The sequence below is a fragment of the Lepidochelys kempii genome, chromosome 3, assembly GCF_965140285.1.
Source record: "Lepidochelys kempii isolate rLepKem1 chromosome 3, rLepKem1.hap1, whole genome shotgun sequence".
NCBI lineage: Eukaryota > Metazoa > Chordata > Testudines > Cheloniidae > Lepidochelys > Lepidochelys kempii.
The window spans coordinates 102,268,816-102,279,780 of record NC_136382.1 but is presented as its reverse complement, the minus strand read 5'-3'; the positions used below and the strand labels follow the sequence as shown (position 1 = coordinate 102,279,780).

General features: G+C 39.9%; 1 protein-coding gene across 1 annotated transcript; it reads left to right on the top strand.

Moving 5' to 3' along the window:
• The first annotated feature begins 1,006 nt into the window (after positions 1–1,006).
• On the top strand, positions 1,007–2,179 carry TAAR5 (trace amine associated receptor 5). The gene has a single exon (XM_073336668.1). It carries the CDS (start codon positions 1,007–1,009, stop codon positions 2,177–2,179), a length of 1,173 nt encoding a protein of 390 aa, XP_073192769.1.
• Positions 2,180–10,965: the final 8,786 nt, after the last annotated feature.

Here is a 10,965-nt window from a genome sequence, read left to right as displayed (position 1 = left end):
GATCCACTCACTGTAATACAGATCACATAAGACAACAAGAGGTGATTCTGTTTTACTGTAAGTACCATGATTTATAAACATAGTTTTATAATTGTATTTTGTTTCAGTTAAGAGAAATCCAGCATCATTGTGTGTGTGTTTGTTCAGAAATTAACTTCCTTCACTAATTCTGGCTGCAACCCTAGTGATTATTAAAAACTGAAATAAAATAAAGGAAAATATATATTTAAGTACATCTGTCTAAACTTTCAAGGAACATAACTAATGTGTGTTTAAAATCATATTGGTTAATTATCTGATTCATTAAAAATACTCATTGAAAATTCTCACGTGTATATCTATATATATTATGGTTAATGTTCCTATTGAATAAGGAGTTACATAGTAATGACATGGGAGAAAAGTAGCGATAGAGTTTTAGGAAGTCTGTTAGTCATTACAACTGATTAGTTGAATGTGGAATATTCAGTCTTATAATGTTTTCTGCATTCATCTGTGTAACTGGAAGTATACAAAAATGAGCAATTTGCCCTTTTGGATTTTCTATCTGCAATATGACATGGATTTTTTTGTAAGAAAAGATCATTTTTCCATAAGAAGCAAACACAGTTTCTAGTCAGTCTCACAATAAAAAAATAATTATTTTCATTACTGATTGAAAACCTCTCAAAAACTAATTAAAGGAAAACATCACTGCTGGTGGAAATTCACAAGAACTAATTCATTATTATATAGGATCAGCTATAAAGACCCGTTCACACACCCCAGCTTCCAGAGACTTGTACTCAGTATACTTCTATGACAAAATGTTAACTCAATCTCCCTTTCTCCCTTTGCTATATTTCCTTCATTTATTCCAAGTGGTTGCATAAATAAATATTTCTGACTGAGAGAGTAAAGGAAAAATATATATGAAAAACTATGCCTTAAAAAGTTATAGGCAAATTCATCAAGAAACTGGCCTTTTTCATTTGAAAGATAGACACTCTCCAATGTATTCATGAACATGTGGTTTTCTTTCCCTCCTACCTTATTTTTTATTTTTTTTCACATAGAAGATAAAGTGTCTGGATCCCCATTAAAAGCCGAGTCATTTATTGGAAGTGTGGAAGAGCTGGAGAAGGTGTGGACAGCTGATAAGGAAGAAATAAGCTCTGTCCAGAAGCCCAGTGCTAATGAAATGGTGTCCACTACATTGTGCTATGAAGTGAATGGTTCCTGCTCCAGAACGCTTCACTCCTTTGGCGTCCAGCTGGCCATCTACATGGTCTGTGCCATGGGCATGCTGCTCACAGTACTGGGGAACCTGATGGTGATGATTGTAGTCTCCCAATTCAAAACTCTACATACTCCCACCAACTTCTTACTACTCTCCCTGGCCCTCGCAGATCTCCTCCTGGGGTTAATGGTGCTGCCCTTCAGCACTATCCGATCTGTGGAGAGCTGCTGGTATTTTGGAGATGACTTTTGTAGGCTGCATACCTTTCTGGACACTGTCTTTTGTTTGACCTCTATATTTCATCTGTGTTTTATTTCCATTGATCGTCACTATGCTATCTGTGATCCTTTGCTCTACCCCACTAAGTTTACCGTAAGAGTGGCTTGTGTATATATAGCGATTGGGTGGGGGGTCCCCATGATTTATACTTTTGTCTTGCTCTATACCAATCCAATTGAGGAAGGGTTGGGCCATTTCTTACAAGAAATGCCCTGTATTGGTAGATGTCAGCTACTGTTCAACAAACTCTGGGGCTGGTTCAACTTCCCTCTATTCTTCTTCCCCTGCCTCATAATGATAGCTTTGTATGTGAAAATATTTATTGTGGCAAACAGACAAGCTAGACGGATAAGCAGCATGAACAAGAGTGCTGGATTTGGGCTTCACTTAGGAGCATCAAAGAGGGAAAGAAAGGCAGCTAAAACTCTTGGTATAGCTGTAGGAATCTACCTCCTGTGCTGGCTGCCCTTTACTATAGACACCATGGTAGACTGTCTTCTAAATTTCATTACTCCACCAGTTCTTTTTGATGTCCTAATCTGGTTTGCTTACTTTAATTCAGCCTGCAATCCCTTGATTTACGTGTTTTCCTACCGTTGGTTCAGGAAGGCAGTGAAACTAATTTTAACTCGCAACATCATTGGTTCCGGGATATCTACAGTAGACTTGTACGAGGAATGACCAGAGCTTTTAGATAACACTGTCTGTGAAAATAGCTCACAACCATAAACATGGCCCCAAGGAGGAGACCCTTTCCTTTTCGCTATTTATTAAAGTGGTAAGTAATGAGAGGCAATACTGAGAACATGATAAGAAATAAAAACTCTGGGAAATGATATTGACAGATTATTTCTGCCCAGTGGAAAGATGAGGTTTTCAAAGCAAGCAACAGAGTCGGGAGGCCCAAATCCTGTCAATTTTATTTAGGCAGTTTTGAAAAGCTGAACTGAAATCCTGAAAGACAACTGAAAAATACTGAACTACAAATCATCATAGCTCAGTGGTTTGAGCATTGGCCTGCTAAACCCAGGGTTGTGAGTTCAATCCTTGAAGGGGCCATTTAGGGATCTGGGGCAAAAATTGGGGATTGGTCCTGCTTTGAGCAGGGGGTTGGACTAGATGATCTCCTGAGGTCCCTTCCAACCCTGATATTCTATGATATCTATGATGATATCAAAGCAGTTCTCATAATGGTTTTTGGAACATTCAGTGAGCTGGCATTATTCAACTCAATGTCCATCTTTCTCAAAGCAGCTAGATCAGGCAGACTCTAACTTGGGTTTCACATACTAGACATACTTGTCACTTACCTTCCAGAACAATCATATCTGCATATAAATTGTCAATGCCTTTTGTTTGTTTTATGGTGTTAGTAAACTTTTAAAGCACTAATATTATCAGTTTGTGCAGAATAACATAACCACTCTACTGTAAGGATACCAGTCTGGTTCTGAAATAGAATGGTTTTTGCATCCCTCCTTCTCCCATGTTCGTGAAAACAGAAAAATGTTGTTTGATTAAAAGCAAAGATAAATTGTTTCCTCTTCTCTCATCACCAAGTTAATCATTATTTTTCTGTGTGGTATGTGATATAAAATCAGCAATATGTTAAAAAAAAACATGATAGTGTACAGCTTACCTTGTAATCACACATAATTGTCATTTTCTTAAGCAAAATTTTAGGCCCTGATTTAGCAAGGTACTTGAGCACATTCCCAATTTTAAGCACATGATTAATCCCAAAGAAGTCAATGAGACTGTTTACATGCTTAAAGTTAGGTGTATGCTTAAGTATCTTGCTGAATGTGGTCTCAGTCTATACTCTCAGTTTCTTTCTGGCTCTGATTATATGCTTTTACAGTGTAAATGTTAATAAAAGGGTCAGAAAAAGTTGAAAGATCTGGTCTGCTGCAAATTTTGCAATACACCTTTCTAACCAGACCTATGGGAATTATCTTGCCACATCTCTAGTCTCCTATGAATGTGCTTTCCAGAAAATGTCCTTTTTTAAAAACTTCCAAATATAGTAAAATCTCTTTATAAAATAAATGAGCAACTCAATAATTACTTAAGTATTTTTTCTACTTTTTTTCTATTGTTTATTTATTTGTATATAAATGAATTGTTACAAATGAAAACTGGTCTGTAGCAGAGTGCTTTTTTAAAAATCACTTCATGTCATAGTCAGATTGTACACGTTTTTGCGTCACAAACAAGATAAAGTACGAAGTGTGCTGTATGATTGTATAGTTACTGTTAAAGAACAGATTACGTATAGCTAACAGTAAAATAATCTGTATGAGCCTGATCCAAAACCCACTGAAGTCAATAGGAAGCTTTTCATTGACTTAACAAATGAGGGCTTGTATGAACTGAATGACTTTAGTTGCTTGAATACTATAATCAGCATATTTAACAAAACAAAGCCAAATAACATAATGTTTTGCCCCCAACAGAGTTTCATATTAGGAAACTTTTTCCATGACAAGAATATACTATGTTTAATGAACTTTCCAATTCAGGTACAAATGAGGTATTTCATTGGGCTCTAGCAGTAAGTACATTCCCGGCATTTGAATATTTCACAATGCATGCCTTTTTCATTAATCTAAGAAGTCCTCAATCTCTGTCCCCAATTCAGGAAAACAGCCATATTCAAGAGAGCCCTAAAGCACATGTTTATGGGCTGTCCTGAATAGAGATGTACTTAAGAATGTGTGTAAGTGTTTTTCTCAATCAGTGCATCTATGATACTCACTACTTCTATCAAGAGTGACATTCAACCTCATTTCATTCATTCACCATCTGTTGCTCCCTCAGTTTTATTTTGGAAACTGCTGTAGTATTAGAACAAGCCACTCTAATTCCAGGAAAAAAAGAAAAACTTAAAAGTGCAGGAATTATTTCCTCCAACCATCAAAATCACAGTTAACTGGTTTGAGAGGGGATTGAATAAATCTTACACTTTTACCCCAGTAACGGGAGAGAGAGAAAAATCACATGATGGGGTCATCTGGGAGGTGACATCAACTTCTCTGGATTCCCCATCAGAAGAAGTACTGATAGTATATCAAACCCAAGTACATTAGGCAAGCTGCCATGCTACATTGAGTCTTTCTGTTGCCTTGAGCAGAAACCAAACATTCTATCCTCATCCTCCTGTCCACTCCATCCATCAGTAGAAAGTAAAAACATTACCCCCATCACACACCTGGAGATTGCCTATAATGTGAGCATCAAACTTAGCAAGCAGGCAAAACTTCAAATAAACAAAAGAATGCATTGGTCCGAGTGATCGGAGTGGTATACAGTGGGCCACAATGAAGCATAGAACTGAATCAAACTGAAATAGATCTGGGAAAAATTATGAACAAAAAATCCGTTTATATCATTGGTGCAGTTGTGCCTATGCAAGTTTCTAGTGTAGACAAGCCCAAAGTCTGAAGCAGGCCACTGATCTTTCTAAGTAAAAAAGTCCCCATGGTGAAGGATGGGGACACTAAGATGACAACAAGGTGTAAAATCATTATTAAGTTATATGTGCTGCAAAACAACGATTTACTATCATGTCAGACCTGAATATTGTACGACTTTTTTCCGTAACAAAATTTAGGGCCATGGTCATTTGCACCAGTTTTCTGCCATGTAACTCTATGGCATAAAACTGCTGTGGAGTAAGGATCAGAACCTGAGATATTCAATAGTAACAGCAAAAGAAAGGCTCGACACTTCTTGGTCTTCTGTCATTTTTATTTTATTTTATTTTATTTTATTTTTACTTTTCAGATTCTCATTCTTATGAGTCTTTACACATATATTTCCACAAAATATATTAACACACCGTGATAGGGCTCCACTCTGGTCAGGAAAGCGTTAATACAGCCCTACTCCACTGTACCTGCCCTCCAGGTGTTGGGCTTGCGGGGAGGAGTTGGGAGAGGAGAGCACAGCTCAGTTGGAGGGCTGACCTCTGAGACCAGGGGTGCTGGAACAATTTGTATAGTGGGGGTGCTGAGAGCCATTGAACCAACCTGCAGATCCTGGATATGATGGAAACCACCTCAAGCCAGTGGGTGCTACTGCACCCCCAGCACCCCTAGTTCAAGCACCTATGTCTGAGACAGGCCTGGTTGGAGCCAGGAACTGCTTGAGAGACTGCCTCCTGCCAGAGCCTCCCTGAAGGAGGCTGATGAGAGATTAGTGTTTGCTACTATGCCTTGCTTGCTGCTGTGGGGTAAGGCTGTGACAGCCAAATAAACCTCCTCTGTTACACCTGACTAAGGTCTTGGTAGCAGGAGTGACCCAGATCACACAGGCCAAGAATTTTTGTTTGTTTGCTTTTCACTTTTCCTTGGAATCAAGCTCTTTTTGCTGTTCTACCCCAATGTTCTTCAAAGAATGCATCTTTTTTTGGAAAGAAAAGCACTATGCTTGTTATCAGCTAATGCTTGGGTGATTGCATTTGGCTACAGGTTTCAGAGGGGTAGACTGTTAGTCTGTATCCACAAAAACAATGAGTCCTTGTGGCACCCATCACACGATCCATTGTCTACAGCCAAGCCCTAAGATACAACTGCATTTGTCAAGGTTCCTCCCCCACTCTGAACTCTAGGGTACAGATGTGGGGACCTGCATGAAAAACCTCCTAAGCTTATCTTTACCAGCTTAGGTCAAAACTTCCCCAAGGTACAAAATATTCCACCCGTCGTCCTTGTATTGGCCACTACCACCACCAAACTAATACTGGTTACTGGGGAAGAGCTGTTTGGACGCATCTTTCCCCCCAAAATACTTCCCAAAACCTTGCACCCCACTTCCTGGACAAGGTTTGGTAAAAAGCCTCACCAATTTGCCTAGGTGACTACAGACCCAGACCCTTGGATCTTAAGAACAATGAACAATCCTCCCAACACTTGCACCCCCCCTTTCCTGGGAAATGTTGGATAAAAAGCCTCACCAATTTGCATAGGTGACCACAGACCCAAACCCTTGGATCTGAGAACAATGAAAAAAGCATTCAGTTTTCTTACAAGAAGACTTTTAATAAAAATAGAAGTAAATAGAAATAAAGAAATCCCCCCTGTAAAATCAGGATGGTAGATACCTTACAGGGTAATTAGATTCAAAACATAGAGAACCCCTCTAGGCAAAACCTTAAGTTACAAAAAAGATACACAGACAGAAATAGTTATTCTATTCAGCACAGTTCTTTTCTCAGACATTTAAAGAAATCATAATCTAACACGTACCTAGCTAGATTACTTACTAAAAGTTCTAAGACTCCATTCCTGGTCTATCCCCAACAAAGACAGACTATAGACAGACACACAGACCCTTTGTTTCTCTCCCTCCTCCCAGCTTTTGAAAGTATCTTGTCTCCTCATTGGTCATTTTGGTCAGGTGCCAGCGAGGTTACCTTTGGCTTCTTAACCCTTTACAGGTGAGAGGAGCTTTTCCCTGGCCAGGAGGGATTTCAAAGGGGTTTACCCTTCCCTTTATATTTATGACAGCATTTGCTCCAATCCCTCAGACAGAGACAAACACCTACAAGATCTCGATCAAGCATTCTTACAACTACAATTCCCACTGGGGAAGTGAAGAAACAGATTGACAGAGCCAGAAGGGTACCCAGAAGTCACCTACTAGGACAGGCCCAACAAAGAAAGTAACAGAATGCCACTAGCCATCACCTACAGCCCCCAACTAAAACCTCTCCAGCGCATCATCAAGGATCTATAACTTATCCTGAAGGACGATCCCTCACTCTCACAGACCTTGGGAGACAGGCCAGTCCTCACTTACAGACAGCCCCGCAACCTGAAGCAAATACTCACCAGCACCTACACACCACACAACAAAAACACTAACCCAGGAACCAATCCCTGCAACAAACCCGGTTGCCAACTCTGTCCACATATTTATTCAAGGGACACTATCATAGGACCTAACCACATCAGCCACACCATCAGGGGCTCATTCACCTGCATATCTACCAATATGATATATGCCATCATGTGCCAGCAATGCCCCTCTGCCATGTACATTGGTCAACCGGACAGTCTCTACGCAAAAGAGTAAATGGACACAAATAAGACATCAAGAATTGTAACCTTCAAAAACCAGTAAGAGAGCACTTCAATCGCCCTGGACACTCAATAACAGACTTAAGACTTAAAAGTGGCCAGTCTTCAACAAAAAAACTTCAAAAAAAGACTTCAACGAGAAACTGCAGAACTGGAATTAATTTGCAAACTGGACACCATCAAATTAGGCCTGAATAAATGGAAGTGGCTGGGTGACTACAAAAAGTAATTTTCCCCCTGTTGATACTCACACCATCTTGTCAACTGTTGGGAAAGGGCCACATCCACGCTGATTGAATTGGCCTCATTAGCACTACAAAAAGTAATTTCCCCTCTGTTGATATTCACTCTTTCTTGTCAACTGTTGGGAATAGGCCACATCCACCTTCATTGAATTGGCCTCATTAGCACTGACCCCCAACTTGGTAAGGCAACTCCCATCTTTTCATGTGCTGTATATTTATACCTGCCTACTGTATTTTCACTCCATGAATCTGATGAAGTGGGTTATAGCCCATGAAAGCTTAGGCCCAAATAAATTTGTTAGTCTCTAAGGTGCCACAAGGACTCCTCATTGTTTTTGCACTTGGTTAGGCTGACCCAGAAACCTCTTGATGACAACTGACAGGGCACACAGAGGTAGACAGAGTTTAGGGACGCCCTGGGTTCATCAAAAGGAGTCGTGTAAGGTCTCTACTGAAAGCATCTGTCACGCTGGTCATCTTAATCATTGTTAAATATATGTGCAGGTAATGTGTAAAGTTATGTAGATATCCTGAAAACTATGTTCTTAAAGCAGGTAAGTTATGGCAGGTCAACAGAAGGTGATAAGCAGATTCTAGGCAGGAAGGGGGTAATAAACACTTATCTCTCTAGCAGACCATTGTGTATGCATGCCTCCAGGCTAATTCACTAAGCATAAAAACAATGGACATACTCGGTGACAGGCTATATTTACTGTCTGGATCAGGCAGAGATCTGAGGATTTACAAAGACAGAGGAACTCCAAGATAAACCTCTGGAGAGGGAACATCCTGGGATAAAGGACCATGTTGTGTAACAGCATACTAAATCAAATGTTAATAAAGAGTTTGCACGGAAGTCAAAAGAAAATTAACGGGAAGAGGTAAACAGCAGTGGAGGGGGGAGGAACCCTGTTTTCAGGTGAAGATCAAAGGTCTGTTCTGGGGGTGAAAAAATGACACCCTGGGATCCTTCCCCAAGGAATTAAACTGGCATTGGGTTTGCTTCATGAAAAAGATCTCAGCTAGGCTTGTCTAAAAATGCTGGGAAGAACTTCTTTAGACTGAAGGGTAATTTGTTTGCTCCGTTTAGGCCATAAAAAGCCTATGATTTTGTTTTATATGTAACCCTTTTTTTTCAACATTTCTGCTTGTTGTCATATGACTCTCTGTTCCTTGTTAAATAAACTTATACTTGCTTTCTCTATGAACAAATTGAAGTGCTGTGTTTTAAGCAGAGGGGCATTCTAAGTGGACTAGTAAGCTGTGGTGTGTACTATCCCTTGGGAAGTAGAGAATCTGAGAGCTCTGTGAGCATTTAGTGAACCAGAGGCTGGACACCCCAGAGAGATGCCCAAAGGACGGGGTTGCTAGCCTGTGTAGAGAGAGTGAGGCCTGCAAAAGCCTGGAAGGTAGTGCTTCTATTGCCAGAGGCTGCTGGAGTCAGGGAGTGAGCCCACAGCAGATACAGAGAAGACTCCCTCATGCTAAGGACTGATAGAGGTGAGATGCCTCACAACTCTGGAGACCCCTGGGACAGGCACATTTATTGCCATGTTTCAAAGAGACAGGGAAGTAACGTTATCCCTATATTTACTGACAGGGAAACGAAACCTGCAGAAATGAAGTCTGTGTACAGAGGAAGAACTGAACCCAATCTTCTCGAGCCCCACTAGAGCGTCTTAATTACTGGACTGTCTTTTTGTACAATCTCATTTTACAATTGAGGAGACTTTGCATAATTTGAAACAATGCATAGCTTGTGCATTTGGTTCCCAGATACCATGATGGCCAACACATTAGAAAAATCCTAAATAGACATGATCCTATTACCAATCTTCTGAATCATCTAATACCCATAAAAACACCTACTGTTCTAAATAACCCAGAGTTTCAAAAGAGATTCTGAAAAAAGAAAAATTCCAGTGTTTGTAAATTTCCATGGAAACAACTGGGCTAGATATAGAAGTACTGTGTAATAATTTATGAATAATTTATATTACTTTTGGCTATTGGGATGCTTAGTGTATTAATATATTGGTTTAGTTTAATACAGGGTAAAACAAGCAGGAAGGAAAGCAGCAGTTTGGAAAAACAAGCAGGAAGGAAAAAGAATGGCTCAAGTTAAGCCTCCCTTTAATGAACACTTGGCATATGTCTACACTGCATTTTGTTTCCATGTCCAGGCACCTGCACCTGCAAATGAGTGTTTGCCAAGCATGCTTGTTAACATCTAAACTGCAGTGGATGCACACCTCATGCCCATATAGCCACATCCACACTGGCATGGCACAGACATGTGTCTGACATTGGGATCTCTGGGAGTGCATCCTAGGGTTCTTAGCACCTTGTCAGCTGGAGCTGGTATGCAGTGTATGTGGGAGAATTGTCTGTCTGTCCCATGGCTCTGTACAGATGTGTTCTCAGCCCACCAACACATCCAGACAAGGTTCTTCCTTTCTGTGCATTCCCTGTTTCATCCATTCCAGCCAGAGACAAGCCATGGATCCTGCACCAGTTGAAGAGCTATTCCTGCTTGCAGCTTATTGCAGGACACAGATAGAATGTCTGCACCAGTTGAAGAGCTATTCCTGCTTGCAGCTTATTGCAGGACACAGACAGAATGTCTGCAAGATGTTGGTGGACATGTCAGTGACAGTGTCTGGTTTTTTTAAGGCAATGGCTCTTGGAGAGAACGGGGCAGCCATGGCAGCTCCAGCGGCCTATTCTAGAGCCTAGAGAGTTTCTAAGTCAACCAGTGATATAGAAAAATACAAAATAAAATTATCCAATCAGAGCTAAATATATCCAATGTTTATAGTGCAATGTATTCTAATTTTGTCAGAAATTCTATATAACAATGTTATATTTTACAAAAATAATGCTATATAATAGAGAAGAGTCAATTAAGCAAAAATCTACTTTTTTATTCAGCCTCATTAAAAAAAAGATATGCACTTACACTTTAAATCAGAACATTTGAAAAAAATGGACTTTATTAAAAATAACTCAACATGATTTTCATTAGGATTCAAAGTATACAGCTATAAAAGCCTAGGAGATTATTTTAAAGGAAAAACAACAAAATAGACAGAGGAAGACCGTGACCTGGAATCAGAACTTAGCTGTACAAGATACATTT